The sequence below is a fragment of the Trachurus trachurus genome, assembly GCF_905171665.1.
Source record: "Trachurus trachurus genome assembly, chromosome: 21".
Classification (NCBI taxonomy): Eukaryota; Metazoa; Chordata; class Actinopteri; order Carangiformes; family Carangidae; genus Trachurus; species Trachurus trachurus.
The window spans coordinates 34804077-34823100 of record NC_139899.1 but is presented as its reverse complement, the minus strand read 5'-3'; the positions used below and the strand labels follow the sequence as shown (position 1 = coordinate 34823100).

Genomic DNA, 19024 nt, shown 5'->3' with positions numbered 1-19024 from the left:
AAGTGGGAAGAGATTCATTTTGACTAGAAATGAGACATTTTGACAAGAAATAAGACAAATATTCTTGGAAAGATTTTGAGTTTTTGCAGTGTAATGACCTCCTGAATTCCCACTTACCCATGACCTCCACTCTGGTCCAAGCCGACTTGGTGCCACTGGGGTTGCAAGCAGAGATCAGGTATTTGCCACAGTCCTTCCTCTGGGCGTTCTTGATTGAGACAACGCTGTCGTTCCCCTCGGTGAGGATCTCCACGCGGTCTTTGTCGGGTTTAGCATCCTCGATGGTCCAAGTGATGGACGGGTAGGGTTTACCCGTGACTGTAGCCGGTACACGGAGCAGCTCTCCGGCTCTGATGATCACGCCGTTCTTGACGGACAAATCCAGCTCAATCACAGGTATCTCTGAAGAGGCAAAGCAGCAAGAGATTTACATCAACACATCATCATCAACACTTTTGACCTGACTAAATCCAGGATTCATTAGTTGCGTTTCCATCCACCTTTTTTTATTCGTATTTTCAAAAATTGCGAATAAATACTTGGATGGAAACGCCGTGAAATTCGATAAAAAGGCAGTAAATGCGCATAAAAGTTTTTACGCTTTTGGGGGGGGTGGATTTGTCAGCGTATCGATAAAGGGAAAATGCGACTTTTTGTTATGGAAACAGGTTTTTTTGCAAATTGAGCCAGAGTTTGTGGGTGAAGTGCTGCTGGACGACGAATTCCCAAAAGTCCTTCACCCGGCGGCGACGTTCCCAAACGAATGGAGAACGACGCCCCGGTGTCCCAGCTCTCGTCTCTGCACACTGCAACACAAACGCGCTCCGTAACCCGTAATCTTTTGTTCATGACGGTTAAGACAACACAAACACACGCCGTAACATCGTATATGTTATGTAACGTTATCCACCGCTCCATTTATTGATTTTTCGCCGGCTTCGTTGTCAACAGATGCACATGGAGGAGAGGAGCGTCACCAGAACAGACTGTCACAGTTCCTACTGTCTTTCTGTGGAAATATCTCATGTTACAACATGAAAACCTGCAGTGCGGCCTATATATATATATATAACGGGCATAAATTCACATTTGCTTTTTGCGCATTTTCACAAAATCCGCTCTTAAATTCGATACATTTGGATGGAAACCCCCAGTTTGTGTCTTTATGTTTTTTATCTTGTCCCGTCTGGTTTGTCTGACCTGCAGGATTCCTGACGAACACAGACTCGGTGAATCCCGGCGTTCCCTCTCCAGCGGCATTGCAGGCGATGACTCTGACCAGGTACTTGGCTCCCTCACGGACTCCGTAGACGGTGAACGCCCGGGTCTTCCAGGGACGCTCCGTAGACCGGGACCAGTCCTTGGTACCAGCCATGGCCTGAACAACACCACACAACACCAGAAGACCATTAATCTGACTTGAAATCGGGACAGATTAGATGAATCCACCAAATGTTTGGTTCAGTCATTACATCAATCTTTTCCCCTGTTTCAGTTTCAGTTTAATTTATTGACAAGGGACAATGTACATTAATAAAACATTGTAAAAAACAAATGTAAATGCACCCGAATTAGCTAAAAAAGCTAATTTTGAATGAATGATCTGCCTGATGTTAAAAGGCAACCTTAAAAAAAGCAACAATGAGGTAAAATACCAAAGACATATTAATAAATATACATTTGTAAGACAATAAACACATATGTTTCCATCCCTCAAAGCCACAATTTTTTTCCACAGACAGCGTCAGATGGCGACTCAAACATGCAGCCAGAAGTTTATTTACTTCAACAAGCCGTCATGTTTGTAAAACTAGATCTAATTCAAAGTCTGGCGGAGTCGAGACCCAAGTTGACGCTCGGTGTGTTCAGGTGCAGTGGGAAGCTCCCGTTTGTGTCATAAACACAGGAATATCAACTCTGGACTTGCTTCAAGTTCCACAGACAGCGTCAAGTGGCTACTCAAACATGCGCCGAGAAGTTTTTATTACTTGAAGCAAGTCCAGAGTTGATATTCCTGTGTTTATGACACAAACGGGAGCTTCCCACTGCACCTGAACACACTGAGCGTCAACTTGGGTCTCGACTCCGCCAGACTCTGAATCAGATCTAGTTTTACAAACATGTCGGCTTGCTTGAAGTAAATAAACTTCTGGCTGCATGTTTGAGTCTCCATCTGATGCTGTCTGTGGCTTTGAGGGACGGAAACAGCCTAAGCAGCAGAACCTCAATCCGCTCCCATTCATCGCTGCCGTGGCGACGCGGGGACAGACACAACTACCGCAAAACAGGAGACATAAAACTGAAAACCTTCAGATTCCTTCTTTTAGACCTAAGATGTTAGGAAAATACAGCCCGAGTTGAATTTGCCCGGAATTGTCCTTTAATTGGACACTTGGATCTACGGTCTGACCTTATCCACGTGGTATCCCAGGACTTCTCCTCCACCGTTGTCTGCAGGTGGGTCCCACTCCACATCGATGGAGTGGTCGGTAGTCGCTACAACTCGGGCAACTGGAGGTCCAGGAGGTACTGCAGGGTAAACACAGATAAAATCACAGCCATCATGTTAACTCTGATACTGACTGTTTCCACGGACACAGGTTTGATGATGTTCATGAGTTTATGAATATGTAAGGATTACGTACAGATTGGAGCCTGGGCCGTCTTGGGTTCAGAGGGGGCGCTGAACTTCCCTGGGCCAGCTTGGTTCTCGGCCGCCACCCTGAAGATGTAGGTCAGCCCCTCCAGCAGACCCTGCACGTCCAGCTCAGTCTCCGTGACGAGGTTCCTGAGGACAGGACAGGGAGGGGACATTCAGATCACATCGCACACAGACTTCAGGTAAAGTTCAGTAACACTTACCAGTTCTAAAGTTCTATCAACGTGTCCTGATCTTTTATCACGTCGGATCAGATCGTTTCCTCACCTGTTGACACGTGTCCAGTGGGAACTGTTGATCTCCCGACGCTCCACCCAGTATCCCAGGATGGGGCTGCCGTTGTCATTCGGTTCATTCCAGGTGACCAGCATGCTATTGGCTGTCACGTCTTCAATCTGTGGCTTATCAGGAGCCTCAGGAGGTTCTGAGGTGGACGAAAAAGAAAAAACTGAATGAGGCTCAGTGTACTTATCTTATCTTAACTCTTACAAACTGTTCAAATTTGATACCTTCACAGTCAATTTTGACCCACTGCAAAATATCTTTCCAAGAATATTTGTCTTATTTCTTGTCAAAATGTCTCATTTCTAGTCTAAACTAATCTCTTTCCACTTAAAATAAGACTCATCACCTAAAAATTCACTTGTTTTTAGATCATTTTCACTTGTTTCAAACTAATTTTCACTTGAAATAAGTAGAAAAATCTGCCAGTGAAAGCAAGTTTTTGGTGTTTGTAATAAGGAAGAAAAACTTGCTCCACTATCAGATTTTTCTACTTATTTAAAGTGAAAATCTGCTTGAAAGAAGTAAAAAGTGTCTAAAAACAAGCTACGTTTTTATGTGATGAGTCTTATTTTAAGTATAATGAGATTTGTTTTGACTAGAAATTACATTTTGACTAGAAATAAGACAAATATTCTTGGTAAGGTATTGAGTTTTTGCAGTGCACCAAGAGGAGGAATGAATGACGTCGTACCGAAGGGATTCTTGGCGACGAGTGGTTTAGAGATGCAGGGAGGACCGGAGCCGAACTTGTTCTCGGCCATGACCCTGAAGATGTACTCCTTCTTCTCGATCAGTTTGGGCACCAGGTAGCGGCATCCTCTCAGCGTGGAGGTGACGCTGCTCCAGCCGAACTCCAGCTTGGAGTTGTCCTTCTTCTCCAGAGTGTAGTTGAGGATCTCGCTGCCGCCGTCGTCCATGGGGGGATCCCACTTGCAGATCACGGAGTTCTTCCTCACCTCCTCGAATCTGAAGTTCACGGGAGGACCGGGAGTATCTGGGGACAGAGGAAGTGACATTGGCTTTTAAAATGTCTAAAAGCCAAATCCCTGATCCAGAACCGGCTGGAGAGACCATCTAACTAACGTGGCATGATGTTGAGGACTACCTGCTTTAATTTGTGGTTTAAATACATGGATTTATAGAGGACGAATCTCCTTGTTGTTTACAACTACTTCCTGGTAGAAAACCAGCATGAGAACAATAGTGACGGACGAGAGTTTCGCTATATATCTAATCTTTCATATATCACCGTTTAGACTAATCTGATGTTTGTAAAGTCTATAAAACCAATGATTGGACAAACATTACTATTTCTGTCTGCACATGTTTGTAATTAGTCATGGTTATCATAGATTAGCTGGGCTAACGGTTAGCTACCTGTTTAACTTTAATAACTCAGTGACTCAATAAACGCTCCATGAAAAAATATTTTCTCCAGCGGATATCTGAGTTCCAACATGACTGAGCTAACTGGAGTAGTTTCATGTCGTGTCCCACAACGGGAGGGTTTTAACAGCTGATGTCCTGCTGTTAGCTTAGGTACCGCCGTTAGCTTAGCTACTGTTAGCTTAGCTACCGCTGTTAGCTTAGCTGCTGTTAGCTTAGCTACCGTTAGCTGTCCCTGTCAGCTGAGCCACTGATGCTTTCTAGACACTGTGATTCCCCCAAACTGAATAAATACAACACATAGCAACACAAAACACACACACAGAAATAGTAATGTTTCTTCAATCATTTCAGATTTGTCTAAACGGTGATAGGGCGTGAAACATATGATATATAGCTAAACTCTCGTTTGTTACTATTGATCTCATTCACATTACAGCTGGTTTTCTACCAGGAAGTAGAATGTAAACAACAAGGAGATTCGGTCTATCCACCTTTTTCCGAACGTCAAAAACGTAGCCTGTTTTGCCGGTTTTGCTCTTCCAGTGGAATTTTATGTTTACGTTTCCATGGTTTCGGTAGTCGCGGTAAATGCATGGATTATTTTTTTTTTCAATGAAAATCTGTAAAACGCATGGATCATCACACCAGCTTTTAACAGTGGATATCACAAGCCAGTGTTAATAGATCCATGCGTTTACCACAACTATAGAGACGTAAACGTAAAATTCCACCAAACCGGCAAAACCGGCTTCTTCCGGGTTTGACCATAGATGACGTTCGGAAACTTGTGGATAGAAATGAAGAGGTAAACAGGACGGACGAGACGGATGCTCACCAAGCACGTTGACCTCGCAGGTTGCCGAGGCGGTGCCGTGGTCGTTCTCCACCTTCACCATGTAGACGCCGTGGTCGGCGCGGACCGAGTCCCTGACGGCGATGGACGACGTTCCCCTGTGGGCGTTGTCGACGGCCAGACGCTCGTTGATCGTCGGGTAATCTGACTCCTCCAGCTCCGGCTCCGCGGCCTCCTCCTCCTTAATAATAATAATAATAATAATAATAATAATAATACATTTTATTTATAAGCGCTTTTCCAGAAGCTCAAAGACACTTTACATACAATAAATTTAGTTAAGAACACAAGACACATAAATTCAGTTAAAAGCAGCAAAGACAGTATAAAACATAGAAAACAATATAAAACACACACACCTTCTTCTCCTCCTTCTTCTCCTCCTCTCCTTCTTTCTTTTCTTCTCCTTCCTTCACCTCAGCCTCCTTCTTCTCCTCCTCCTTCTTCTCCTCTCCTTCTTTCTTCTCCTCTCCTTCTTTCTTCTCTTCTCCTTCCTTCACCTCGCCCTCCTCCTTCTTCTCCTCCTTCTCCTCCTTCTTCTCCACCTTCTTCTTCAGCGGCTTCTCGGGCCTCTTGCGGAGCGCCTCGGGCCGGATCACCTGGTTGTTCCAGTACCAGGTGATCTCCGGGTACGGCGATCCGGAGATGTTGGCGTCCAGACAGATCTCGCAGCCGCGCTTCACGCTGAGACCGGACTGCAGACTGCCGCTCAGGAAGACCTTCGGAGCATCTGAGAGAAACAAAGAAAAGAGAAATCAACATTTGCAGCTCCTCAACAGCTCAATGCTCTGCAAAAAGTGTCTCAATTTTAGATATAGCCTAATTTACATATTTAAAGGGACAACGAGGAGTTTCTATTCGGTTATAAAAAAGTCTCACGTTAATGTGGATGAATCTCCGCTACCCACACTTGTTAATGGGCCCATTTTCGATAAATATATCGTTCTGTCTCTATCGTTATTTTGTTATTATTAGTGGTGGCGGAAGTGCTGGTCGAGCCGACCAGTGTTTCCTTCGTTGCGAATCATGAGAATAACGCAGCCGCATCGCCGTTTATGGTCGGAACTACGGTGGTATGTGAACCTCTTTGAACCTCTGACTTTAATTATTGATGAATGAAAACATGAGTCCGTCTTGCGCCCGGTCAAAGAAATGTACGGTGCGCGCGGAGGCTCATAAATGTAGTGTGAAAACGCTTCGCTTTTCCAAAACTCCTCGTTGTCCCTTTAAACATAAAATTTGACAAAACTTGTAATACAAAAAATATTTGCCTTAGTGTGAGTGATAAACTTGGGAAGTTTCATGGTGATATCTGTTAGTTTAAATTTTTACCCTATTCACCTGTAGTTTCTCACTTTAAGTTGCTAACTGGCTGCTAACTGTAGCTTCACACTGCAAAAACTCAAACTCTTACCAAGAATATTTGTCTTATTTCTAGTCAAAACTAATCTCTTTTCACTTAAAATAAGACTCATCACCTAAAAATTAACTTGTTTTTAGATCATTTTCACTTGTTTCAAACTAATTTTCACTTGAAATAAGTAGAAAAATTTGCCAGTGAAAGCAAGTTTTTTGTGCTTGTAATAAGACAGAAAAACTTGCTCCACTATCAGATTTTTCTACTTATTTAAAGTGGAAAATCTGCTTGAAAAAAGTAAAAAGTGTCTAAAAACAAGCTGCTTTTTAATGTGATGAGTCTTATTTTAAGTAGAATGAGATTAGTTTTGACTAGAAATGACATTTTGACTAGATTTTGAGTTTTTGCAGTGTAACTGTAGCTTCATTAGGAGTGTGAATCTGTGCTGGTCGGGCTCTGAGGTCGTCCTTACCAACGGCGTCCGAGGCCTTGACGAACGGCGTGTTGCGTGACGGCTCGCTGATGCCGGCGGCGTTCTCGGCCTTGACTCTGAAGGTGTAGTTCTTTCCCTCGGTCAGACGTCTGACGGTGTAGGACAGGACGGGCACCAGGAAGTCGTTGCACCGCTCCCACTTGTCCTCGCCCTTCTGCTGCTTCTCCAGGACGTAGCCCATGATCTTGGCGCCGCCGTCGTACATGGGAGGCTTCCAGGTCAGGGTGACGGTGCTCGACGTGGGGTTGTGGGTCTCCACATCCACCGGTGCATCGGGAGCATCTGCAAACATGAGACGTTTTTGCAGTTAGACACGCACCGACTTCCACTGCTTCACATCGTCAGAGTTCTCAAAGTTTCACTAAAACTAGACAGTTATGAACCCAAGCTGAGATAAACAGTAGGGCAAGGGGACGATATGCTTTTCTCCCGATCCGATTCTTCTACGATTTTTTGGATGGCGATTCGATTTAAATTGCGATTCTACGATATTGCCGATTCTCTCGATTTGTAGTCTTTAGCATTTTTAACATTTATCTGCACACAAATACTGTAGGAGCCTATAAATTAACATACTCCATTATAAAGTGAACTTAAACCCTTTTCAAAACCTGGACTCTCTGGATGTAAAAAAGGCGAACAAATGCACATTGCACAATATTTAAAAAAATCCCCCCAAAAAATCGATTTTTGAAGAAAAAAAATTGATTCTCGATTTGATTCTCGATTTTTAGTCTACATTTTTAACATTAACATTAACTTAAATCCTTTTCAAAACATGTACTCTCTGTATGTAAAAAAGGCTAACAAATGCACATTGCACAATATTTAAAGAAAAAAAAAATTTCAAAAGGAAAAAAAATCGATTTTTGAAAAAAAGAAATCGATTTAAAAATCGTCATAAAAGATATGGCGATATTTATGTGAATCGATTTTTTCTCTCCCAGCCCTAATAAACACATCACTAGTGGAATGGTCCTTTAATCTTCTTGTACATGGTAAGTAATGACGTGCTGTTCGTACGTTTCTGGTCCTCTGCGATGACCGGGTTGCGGAGCTCGATGAACTCTCCTCCTCCGATCTTGTTGACGGCCTGGACTCTGAAGTAGTACTCTCCGTTGGGGATGAGGTCTTTGACGCTCCAGCTCACTTTGTTCTCTCCGGACATCATGTTGACGTACGTCCTCCTGCCGGCCTCACGCCGCTGCACAGAACAGGAGCAGATCAGGTTAAGCAACAAATACACTGCAAAAACTCATTTCTAAGTCAAAACTAAACTCTTTTCACTCAAAATAAGACTCATCACCTAACAATTAACTTGTTTTTAGATCATTTTCACTTGTTTCAAACTAATTCTCACTTGAAATAAGTAGAAAAATCTGCCAGTGAAAGCAAGTTTTTTGTGCTTGTAATAAGAAAGAAAAACTTGCTCCACTATCAGATTTTTCTACTTATTTCAAGTGAAAATCTGCTTGATAGAAGTAAAAAGTGCTACTTTTTAATGTGATGAGTCTTATTTTAAGTAGAATGAGATTTATTTTGACTAGAAATGACATTTTGACTAGAAATAAGACAAATATTCTTGGTGAGATTTTGAGTTTTTGCAGTGCAACAAATAAAACATGTCTTATTTCCAGTCAAAATGTCATTTCTAGTCAAAATAAATCTCATTATACTTAAAATAAGACTCATCACATTAAAAAGTAGCTTGTTTTTAGACACTTTTTACTTCTTTAAAGCAGATTTTCCACTTGAAATAAGTGAAAATGATTTAAAAACAAGTACATTTTTAGGTGATGAGTCTTATTTTAAGTGGAAAGAGATTAGTTTTGACTAGAAATGAGACATTTTGACAAGAAATAAGACAAATATTCTTGGTAAGATTTTGAGTTTTTGCAGTGCAACAAATAAAACAGGTTCTGATGAGCTTTAAGACTCAAGTCATCGCAGCTCGGAGATTAAAAACTGTGTTCCAGCTCTGACCTGCAGGACGTAGTGAACAACCGGGCTTCCGCCATCGTAGTCCGGAGGATCCCAGGACACTTTACAGGAACTCTTTGTGATCTCTGAGGCCACGATCTCTTTACAGGGACCGGGAAGTCCTGAAGACAGACACACAAAGACATGAAGAAGTAAAACCCACTGCCCAGAGTCACTGAGACCAAGGTGTTTGTTTGTGAGGAGGTAGAAAGAGAACTGTTGAGTGACTACGTACCGATGACTTTGACGTTGATGGTGGCGCTGGCAGCTCCCATCTTGTTCTCCAGAGTGACTTTGTAGACGCCAGCGTCGGCGTGGAGACTGCTCTCCACCTCCAGGTGACAGGATGTGTACTCCTTCCTGTGGAGCACAAGGCCCATCAGGCCAAAGTAAATAACAAACAATAAAATATAAACAAACAAACAAACAAACAAAAAGTCCCATCAGTCACTGCTGCTACTGACAGGATGTAGATGGAGATTTGACTAAAGGCCATACTAAAGCATCAGGGATGAAGGGTGAGTTACTCTTCAAGACAGATGTTTAATGATGGTCTGGAGATGTTGATGATCTCATTTGTATGTCGTCGCTGTCGGGTGCAAACCTCCTATGTCCAAAACTGTTATTTTTCAGGAAATGAAAAAAACCTTGTGGTTTTGTAATAACTGGACATAATATCATCAAACTTGGTATTGTGTCTTTACAAATAGTCAGATTCTTGAATGTGTCATTACTTTATTAATATTTGACCCAAATCAGGCTCACGTGGAGTTAGGAGGTTTATGACCAACGAAAGAGTGGAGATAGAAGGTTTTTGCCGTCACTGATTATTGACGGACGCATCGGCTACAGTAGCTTATTGCATTACGTTATCATCAACTTACAGGTTACATAGTTTATTGTATCCTATTTTTCTCGAAAAACTATGTTTTGACGGACTAAACTGCACTTCAACCTACCGTTTTCCGCCAGCACCTCCACTTCTGCATCTCAAGCCTCAAAATAAATCATTTTCCTTTACAGCGTATGTGTAAATTAAACATTGTAGCTATGTATTGAAAAGTTATTTAGTCTAACAATGCAAACACCGGCTGAGTGTCTCCAATCCATGGATGTATTATAGATCCATGCTCCAATCAACAGCTTGCGTTATTCTTCTACAGTTGAGTGAAGCAATTACCAACGTTTCTGGCTCGGTACTGCTGCCTACTGGCGGGTAATAAATACTGCCATAAATAAAAAATAATGCATAGTAGAAAACCTGTTACTCAGAAAATAGAGACGATATGATCTTTAATTCCAGAGGAACATTAGAAGAGAAAACGTCGCACTGACCTGAAGCCGAGGCGCTCGTCAGCCTTCAGCTCCTTCCCGTCTTTGTGCCAGGTGATCCTGGGTGAGGGGACCGCCCTGAAGGGAACTGGGATGTGCATCTTCTCTGTTTCCACGACAACCAGGTCCAGAGTCTGGAATTCCAGAGTTGGGTTACCTGGAAAACACAAAAGAGGAAATCTCGTTTCTCATTCATTCTCCACCTTTTGGTCACTTTGATGATTGACAGAACACTGCAAAAAACTCAAAATCTTTCCAAGAATATTTGTCTAATTTCTAGTCAAAACTAATCTCTTTTCACTCAAAATAAGACTCATCACCTAACAATGAACTTGTTTTTAGATCATTTTCATTTGTTTCAAACTAATTTTCACTTGAAATATTGAATTGTTTATGCCTCACCCTTGTATAGTAGCTTGTATTCTGTGTATTTTACTACTTTTATGTTATGTGTAGGGACTACAGATGGAAATTAGCTGGGAGCTAAATCTGGTGCAACCATCTTTTCATTTTTTTTTTCCTTTAAATGATTAATGTAATTGCACATTGTCCCGTATTAAACTAATAAACTAAACCAAACTAAATAAGTAGAAAAATCTGCCAGTGAAAGCACGTTTTTTGTGCTTGTAATAAGAAAGAAAAACTTGCTCCACTATCAGATTTTTCTACTTATTTAAAGTGAAAATCTGCTTGAAAGAAGTAAAAAGTGTCTAAAAACAAGCTGCTTTTAATGTGATGAGTCTTATTTTAAGTAGAATGAGATTAGTTTTGACTAGAAATAAGACAAATATTCTTGGTAAGATGTAGAGTTTTTGCGGTGGAACCACTGAGGACTTAAGGCATTGCGTCGGGGCGCTCTCTTACAGTCGGACTCTTTGGCGAAGACGTTCTCGGAGATGTCGGAGGGCTCGCTGACTCCCACGGCGTTGATGGCCCTGACTCTCAGGATGTACTCCTTCTCCGGCACCACGCCTTCCTCAATGCGGAACTTCAGCTCCTTCACGGGCCGGGAATTGACCCTCATCCACTTCTCTGTGCCGGCCTCGCACATCTCCACGTGGTAGCCGGAGATGGGGCAGCCGCCGTCGCGCTGCGGGGGCTTCCAGCCGATGGACAGGAAGTCGCGGCTCGCTCCGGTCACGTGCAGCTCCACGGGCGGAGAGGGAGCGCCGGTCGGGTCCTCGATGGTGAGGATCTCCGTGGGCTCGCTGGGATGTCCCGCGCCGGCCTCGTTCTCCGCTCGGACCTGGAACTGGACCTCGGTTCCCTCGATGACGTCCGTCACTCGGTACTTACAGTCCGGACCCGAAGTCTTCCCGCATTTCACCCAGCGAGTTCCCAGCTTCTCCTTCTTCTCAATGGAATACCTGAGGTGGGGGAGTCACAACAGAGAGGTGAGCGTACTGTGGTACCACACTGCAAAAACTGAAAAATATTTGCCTTATTTCTTGTCAAAATGTCTAATTTCTAGTCAAAACTAAACTCTTTCCACTTAAAATAAGACTCATCACCTAAAAATGAACTTGCTTTTAGATCATTTTCACTTGGTTCAAACTAATTTTCACTTGAAATAAGTAGAAAAATCTGCCAGTGAAAGCAAGTTTTTTGTGCTTGTAATAAGAAAGAAAAACTTGCTCCACTGTCAGATTTTTCTACTTATTTCAAGTGGAAAATTTGCTTGAAAAAATTGAAAAGTGTCTAAAAACAAGCTGCTTTTTAAATGTGATGAGTCTTATTTTAAGTAGAATGAGATTTATTTTGACTAGAAATGACACTTTGACTAGAAATAAGACAAATATTCTTGGTAAGATTTTTAATTTTTGCAGTGTATAATTGTTATAATTTGACATTGACAGTCTCTTAAATACCTGAGGATGGGTCGACCACCATCGTTTTTAGGCGCCTCCCACTGAAGGTCGACGTATCTCTTAGATATGGCGGTGACCTCGAGGGCGTAGGGCGGCCCGGGAGAAGCTGTGGGAAAAAAACAAAAAATCATTTACATACATTTGTCAACAGTAAATATTTGTGATACCTATAGCGCTGGGTCTTGACTAAACATGAAATTTCTTTCTTTTAATTATTTTTTATTCCTGTCTATATTCTGAAGGTTTTTACAGAGGGGATTGTTGATATATCATTCATGCAACATTTTATTCCAAAAAGAGAAAAACAAAAAAAGCTAAATTTGATTTTTTTAGTGCTGATGACAGTATTTTATCATTTCCAAAGTGATAAAAAGAGATATCCAAAACCCCTTGGTGAAAACTTCTGACTCTAATATGTCAACACAATAAAAGTGTTACCGTAAATTAAAATGATTCATGTCTCCATCACTAAAATTCTCTCTGTAACTCACTGAAAGTGTCTTTGGCCATCACCGAGTCCTCCAGCTCGCAGAACGGTCCGACGCCGACAGAGTTCTCGGCGGCGATGCGGAACACGTAGAGCGAGCCTTCGTTCAGCGGCGTCACGGTGTACTTGAGCTCCTTCACCGTGGTGTCCACGGCCTGCCAGCCTTTACGCCGCACGTCGCGCTTCTCCACCACGTAGTTGGTGATGGGCGAGCCGCCGTCGCGCTCCGGCGCCGTCCACTTCATCTCGGCGCTGTTCCTGCTGATGCTGACCACGTTCAGCCAGCGGGGAGCCGATGGAGGGTCTGAGGAAACACAGAGACAAAGACAAAGACGTCTTCATGCTGCTGACACGCCAAGATTTAACAGTTACACTGCAAAAACTCTACATCTTTCCAAGAATATTTGTCTTATTTCTTGTCAAAATGTCTCATTTCTAGTCAAAACTAATCTCTTTCCACTTAAAATAAGACTCATCACCTAAAAATGAACTTGTTTTTAGATCATTTTCGAAGATATTTCGAATAGGAGAAAAACTTGCTCCACTGTCAGATTTTTCTATTTATTTAAAGTGAAAATTTGCTTGAAAAAAGTAAAAAAGTGTCTAAAAACAAGCTGCTTTTTAATGTGATGAGTCTTATTTTAAGTAGAATGAGATTAGTTTTGACTAGAAATGACATTTTGACTAGAAATAAGACAAATATTCTTGGTAAGATTTTGAGTTTTTGCAGTGTGTTGAGTTTGTGTGTAGTTGTTCTTACTGAGTCTTTCTTTGTGAGTTAGTGTGGGTTGTTCTGCATGTTGAGTTTGTGTGTAGTTGTTCTGCATGTTGAGTTTGTGTGAGGTTGTTCTGCATGTTGAGTTTGTGTGAGGTTGTTCTTACTGAGTCTCTCTTTATGAGTTTGTGTGTGTTTGTTCTGCATGTTGAGTTTGTGTGAGGTTGTTCTTACTGAGTCTCTCCTTGCAGAGCACGGGATCGCTGGGCTCGCTGGGCTCGCTCTCCCCGGCCACGTTGACGGCGCGCACCCTGAAGGAATACTCCTGCTTCTCCATCAGGCCCCTCAGGAAGTGCTCCAGCAGGTTGATGTCCTCGGCCACGTGGATCCAGTCCACCGTGCCGCTCTTCAGCATCTCGATCACGTAGCCGTCGATCTTGGCTCCGCCGTCGTGCTCCGGCTTGGTCCACATCAGGAAGCAGGAAGTCTTGGCCACGTCCTTGACCGTGGGTTTGCCGGGAGGCCACGGAGGATCTGTGGGAAGCAGCGAGATCTCCGTCACTCCTCATGAAAGGCTTTTAATGCTCAGATGATAAAGTGAGAGGAATGTGTTTGTTTTTTACCAATAGGATCTTTGACGAGGATCGGGTCTGTCTCTTTGCTGGGTTTTCCAGTTCCGGCCAGATTCTCAGCCAGGACTCTGAACTTGTACTTCTTCCTGGTGGGAAGACCTTTGACTCTGCAGAAGAAAAGAAAACAAGTCACATCTGTTAAAACCGCAATATTTTTTTTCGTAGGATAGGTCCGGGAAAGTCCTGCCTTTCCCGCCTTTCCCGCCTCTGATTGGCTAGATGGGCTCCATTTTCGACTCTGATTGCCTAGGGCTCTCGCCTGATTGGTTGTTTGTTTTGGCTGTGAAACGCAGGCTGTCGGCAAAGTGTGATAAGTGCCTAGATCTACCTGGACTCTCTCTACTTATCTGGCCTGTCTACACTCTACCTGGTCTTTTTACTAAACTTAACCAACTCCTTTCTTCATTGCCTAAACCCAACCAATGGCACAATTACACTTCTCTCAAACTCAAAATGTAAACTTGGAATATACATTTAAAAACAACATTTTTCGTAATGTGAAACCAGTGGGGATCGTACCCGGATTCACCACACCGCAGGCGAAAACGCAAACCGCTACACCATGGCATCAGAACACACTTGAAACATTAGTTTGTGTATATTTTAGTTTACTGCAGTACTGTTGTGAGATGACGTTACACGGTCAAATCAAACAACCAATCGAAGGAGAGCTCATCTAGCCAATCAGAGGCGGGGAAGGCGGGACTTTCCCGGACCTATCCTACGAAAAAAACGATTGCGTTAAAACCTTGTTCCCATCAGAGGAGGAGCTGGACTGACCTGTAGGTGGTGTCTTTGATGGGCAGCTTGTTGCATCTGATCCACTTGTCGTGGTCCGGTTCGTATCTCTCCACCCAGTATCCGGTGATGGGGCTTCCTCCGTCCTCATCCGGCTCGTACCAGGTCAGGGTCAGCGAGTCCTTAGCGATGTCCGAACCCTCCAGCTTATAAGGAGCTCCGGGTGTATCTGAGGACCAGACAGGAGGGACTACATTAAACTAATCTTTAATAGCTGGTGTAGACCTTATTAGCTCAGCCAAGGGTTCAGTGGCGAGAGCAAACATTAAGGGACTCAGCGGGCAGCCCTGTGGTGTCCCACGTCCCAGTGGAAAAGGACTCAAGCAATAGGAATTGGTAGTTACAGTTGCTTTGTGTGACCGATATAGCAGTTTTACCCAATCAATGTATCCTGTCCCCAATTTAGATTTTTCCATTGCATAAAAAAGATATGGCCACTCAATCCTATCGAAAGCCTTAAACGAGTCCAATGAAACTATTAGGCCCTGCATTTCTTCATCACTGGCCATCTCAATTATGTTTAAAAGCCTTCTCATGTTATTAGAGGAGGACCTCCCCTTTATGAAACCTGTTTGGTCCGGTCTAACCAAAGTCTGCATTAGTGGTTCAAGTCTCAAAGTCAATACCTTAGCTAAAATTTTTGCGTCCACGTTTATAAGTGATATAGGCCTATACAACGCCGGATCTTCGGGATCTTTGTCTTTTTTCAAGATTAGATAAATATTGGCTAATGACATAGTTTCAGGCAGATGATGAGCTAAGTTAAAGCCATATAGTTAAAGGTCTTTGCAAGGTATGGCATGGGTTTATCTTTATAGGCCTTAAACCACATTAAACTAATCTGACCAATAGGGGACTTGAACCTGAGAAGAACCAAACCGTGAAAAAGAAGGAGAACCTACCGAAGGGGTATCTGGCGGTGATGGGTACGTGCTCGGCTGGTGGGCCGACTCCAAACTGGTTCTCAGCGAAGACTCTGAAGATGTAGTCCTTGAATTTAATCAGGTCCACTGCTTTGTAGGTGGTCTGTTTGACGGTGGAGGACAGGCGGTGCCAGATCTCGCTGTCGGCGGCTCGGCGCTCCACGATGTAGTTGGTGACTCTGGAGCCGCCGTCGTCGCGAGGAGGGTTCCAGGCCAGGAAGCAAGTCTCGTTGGTGATCTCAGAGATGTCGAAGGCAGCAGGAGGTCCAGGTTTATCTGCAGGAAGGAAGGAGAGTTACCAGTCAGCTTCCTGGAGACAAGGTATTTTTGTGCCATTTATCTTCATAGCTTGTACCATTTTTGAGATAAATCCTTTAAAAGCACATGAGGATTTCTGACAAATTTCACACTTTTCAATGAGTGTGTATGGCGTTGGGTCAGAGTGGGTGACAACATCGTTAGAGTGCAGGAGATCCAAAAAAGCGACTGGAACTTTTCTTCTGAAACTACCAGCAAAGCTACAAATGACACTCTACACTCATGATTTTGGAAACAGTTTGTAGCCACGCTTGTCTTCTGTCTCATAATGCCGAGACTCAGAGAATAATTTAAAATATTTTTTAAATGCAGCCTGGGTGCTCTCTCTCTGCCATTTAGCCCAATGCAATTTTTTTCACAGCAGAGTAGTAGGAGCTCAACTTTGTAATTCACTGGAATGGGCATTATACTTTGTTTGATTTCACCAAAAAATTGTCACAAGTCACAAAAAAAAGTCCTCTACTTACTTGTTGTGGCTCATTTCTACTCTTTTCTTCTTCTTCTTTTAAGCATCATTGGAAAATCTCACATTCATGAAAGTCTGAACCCCTAATTCACCAGAAGTGTTTGAATAGTCCAGTGGTTAAGGTTCCTGCTGTCCAACCACAAGGTCACTGGTTCAAATCCCGCCCAAGCAGTCTTGTTAGTGTGTCAGTCTCTTTGAACTTTAACCAATACCACTTGGTCTGGCTTATTTTCAAACTTGATAATGCATATACGCCCCCTCCTTTTCTCTTTATCTCTTTCAATCTTGAAAACAGTGTGCTCTCTGTGGCCAAGTGGCAGAATAAAGGTTTAGTGATCATGAGGTCATGGGATCGATTCCTGCCTCAGTCACATCGTTGCTTGACTTTTGATTCCAACTATTCAGCTGTCATTGGACAGTCTTTGATTCCTCACAGTGTAAAGCTCATTGTAACTCAGGTCCTTTGTGGCCATACAGTTAGTGTGTCAGGTTACCACTCATGACGTTGTGGGTTCAATTCCTGCCTTAGACATGTTTCTTGCATGTCTTTGTCAATTTATTCTGCTAATTCAGCATGGTTCAGCAATGGCTTTCAGCATTCATACGCATTTTTCGTTAGGAAATGCTCTTTCTAGTTGTTTAAAAGGTCTTACCGAGGATGTTGACGTCGACGGTGGCGGTAGCGCGGCCGCTGCTGTTGGTGGCCTCAATGATGTAGGTGGAGCTGTCGTCTCTCTGGGTCTTGGCGATGGTGACGGTGGAGTGTCCCGGCTTAGTGTCGATGGTCACTCTGTCGTCCGGTTTCAGGACCAAGTCGGCCTTGGTCCACTTCACCCGGGGCTCGGGCTTACCCGTCACCTCGGCCGGGAGTTCGATCTTGCTGCCGGCCTTGGCGGTGAGACCGGCCAGCAGCTTGGCGTCCAGCTGGATCTCTGGAGGTTCTGCAGGGACGAAGAGGATGATTCAGAGGTTATAGAAGTTTAACTCGAGAGAGAATCAAGAGCAAAATGAAAAAGTCATTCAGATGTCCTCGGTACCTTTGGGATCAACAGCCTGGATCTCGTCGGTGGCCTTGCAGGGCTGTCCGGCTCCGAGGCGGTTGAGGGCTCGGACTCTGTAGGCGTACCACTGGCCCTCGATCAGACCGGTCACCTGGCACTTCAGCTCCGGGGTAAGATCTCCGCAGGGCTCCCACTTATCGGTTCCTCTCTGGCAGCGGTCCACGTTGTAGCCGCGGATACCGGTGCCGCCGTCGTACTTGGGCGGCTCCCAGGTCAGGAAGATGCCGCTGGCGGACTTGTCCCTCCACTTCAGGTTCTCTGGAGGGTCGGGGACGGCTAACGGGGAAACGAGAAAAGGAGTTACACTGTGGCTCTTCACCGGCAGTCTGATTAAAGGACTTTTGACTTGGACTCACTGGCAGGAGAGGAGACGTTGACGGGCTCGTCGATGTACGCCGGCTCTCCGGGTCCACACTTGTTGCAGGCGGTGACCCTGAACAGGTACTCCTTTCCTTCAACCACATCGGTGACGGTGAACTCCGTGTCCTGCACTCCTGTGGCCACCTGGTGGAGAGAGACGGAAGTTATAATCCACATCCTCCATGTTGTTTCACCTAAAGATCCTTCACATGGTTCTTTTCACTTCAGTTGACTTAGAATAAGTTTTCACATATCTTATCAGCCCTGCTTCATGAAAAGAAATGGAGACAGACCAAGTCGTTTTCTCTCATCACCTTCTTGATGAGGACTTTTAAAAAAAAAAAAATTATATTTTCTTTTAATCCTTTTATTGCGCTAGACACTCCTGCACTTTATTTGAGTTTTTAATAGTCTCTCATCAGTATTTTTTATCTACCATATTTATATTTATCTGTGGGAATGTGACAATCATGTGTATGCGAGAACTGTGTGAGGAATGTCGAATGTACTGGTTTTTTTAATCTGTTTTCTGTATTTATGCAATTGCAGCAACTTGTGGCACATGACTGTCCATGACAAATTTCCCTGTGGGGATAATAAAGTTTATATTGATATTGATTGATTGATTGATTGATTGATTGATTGATTGATTGATTGATTGATTGATTGATTGATTGATTGATTGACTGAAGGAGCTGAGGGTAAAGACTCAGTGACATCATCGTACCTTGACCCAGGTCTTCCTGGACACGTCCCGTTTCTCCACCTGGTATCCGGTCAGAGGACTTCCTCCGTCGTGCTCCGGAGCCTCCCAGCTCAGGTGGACGTGCTGCCGCGTCACCTCCAGGACCTTGAAGTCCTTGGGAGCGCTGGGCGCCGCTGGACGACACAAACACAAACACAATGAGGCCAAAATAATCAGAAACAGGAGCACACTGCAAAAACCTCAAATCTCTCCAAGAATATTTGTCTAATTTCTTGTCAAAATGTCTCATTTCTAGTCAAAACTAATCTCTTTCCAATTTAAATAAGACTCATCACCTAAAAA

General features: G+C 43.6%; 1 protein-coding gene across 1 annotated transcript in view; it reads right to left on the bottom strand.

The window, feature by feature from the left end:
- The window catches only part of ttn.2 (titin, tandem duplicate 2), a 254218-nt gene that overhangs the window by 83638 nt on the left and 151556 nt on the right, over positions 1-19024 (bottom strand). Inside the window, exons 130-153 of the mRNA XM_083996112.1 lie at positions 18704-18855; positions 17973-18120; positions 17593-17892; positions 17209-17496; positions 15751-16047; positions 14831-15017; positions 14042-14157; positions 13653-13952; positions 12708-13007; positions 12217-12322; positions 11213-11715; positions 10352-10505; positions 9252-9376; positions 9020-9138; positions 8060-8240; positions 7016-7318; positions 5540-5916; positions 5169-5367; positions 3636-3938; positions 2927-3083; positions 2646-2788; positions 2411-2529; positions 1201-1378; positions 118-402 (exon numbers count right to left, since the gene is read on the bottom strand). Of these exons, the coding sequence (XP_083852238.1) occupies positions 118-402; positions 1201-1378; positions 2411-2529; positions 2646-2788; positions 2927-3083; positions 3636-3938; positions 5169-5367; positions 5540-5916; positions 7016-7318; positions 8060-8240; positions 9020-9138; positions 9252-9376; positions 10352-10505; positions 11213-11715; positions 12217-12322; positions 12708-13007; positions 13653-13952; positions 14042-14157; positions 14831-15017; positions 15751-16047; positions 17209-17496; positions 17593-17892; positions 17973-18120; positions 18704-18855 (5340 nt within the window). The remainder of the gene's footprint in view (positions 1-117; positions 403-1200; positions 1379-2410; positions 2530-2645; positions 2789-2926; positions 3084-3635; positions 3939-5168; positions 5368-5539; positions 5917-7015; positions 7319-8059; positions 8241-9019; positions 9139-9251; positions 9377-10351; positions 10506-11212; positions 11716-12216; positions 12323-12707; positions 13008-13652; positions 13953-14041; positions 14158-14830; positions 15018-15750; positions 16048-17208; positions 17497-17592; positions 17893-17972; positions 18121-18703; positions 18856-19024) is intronic.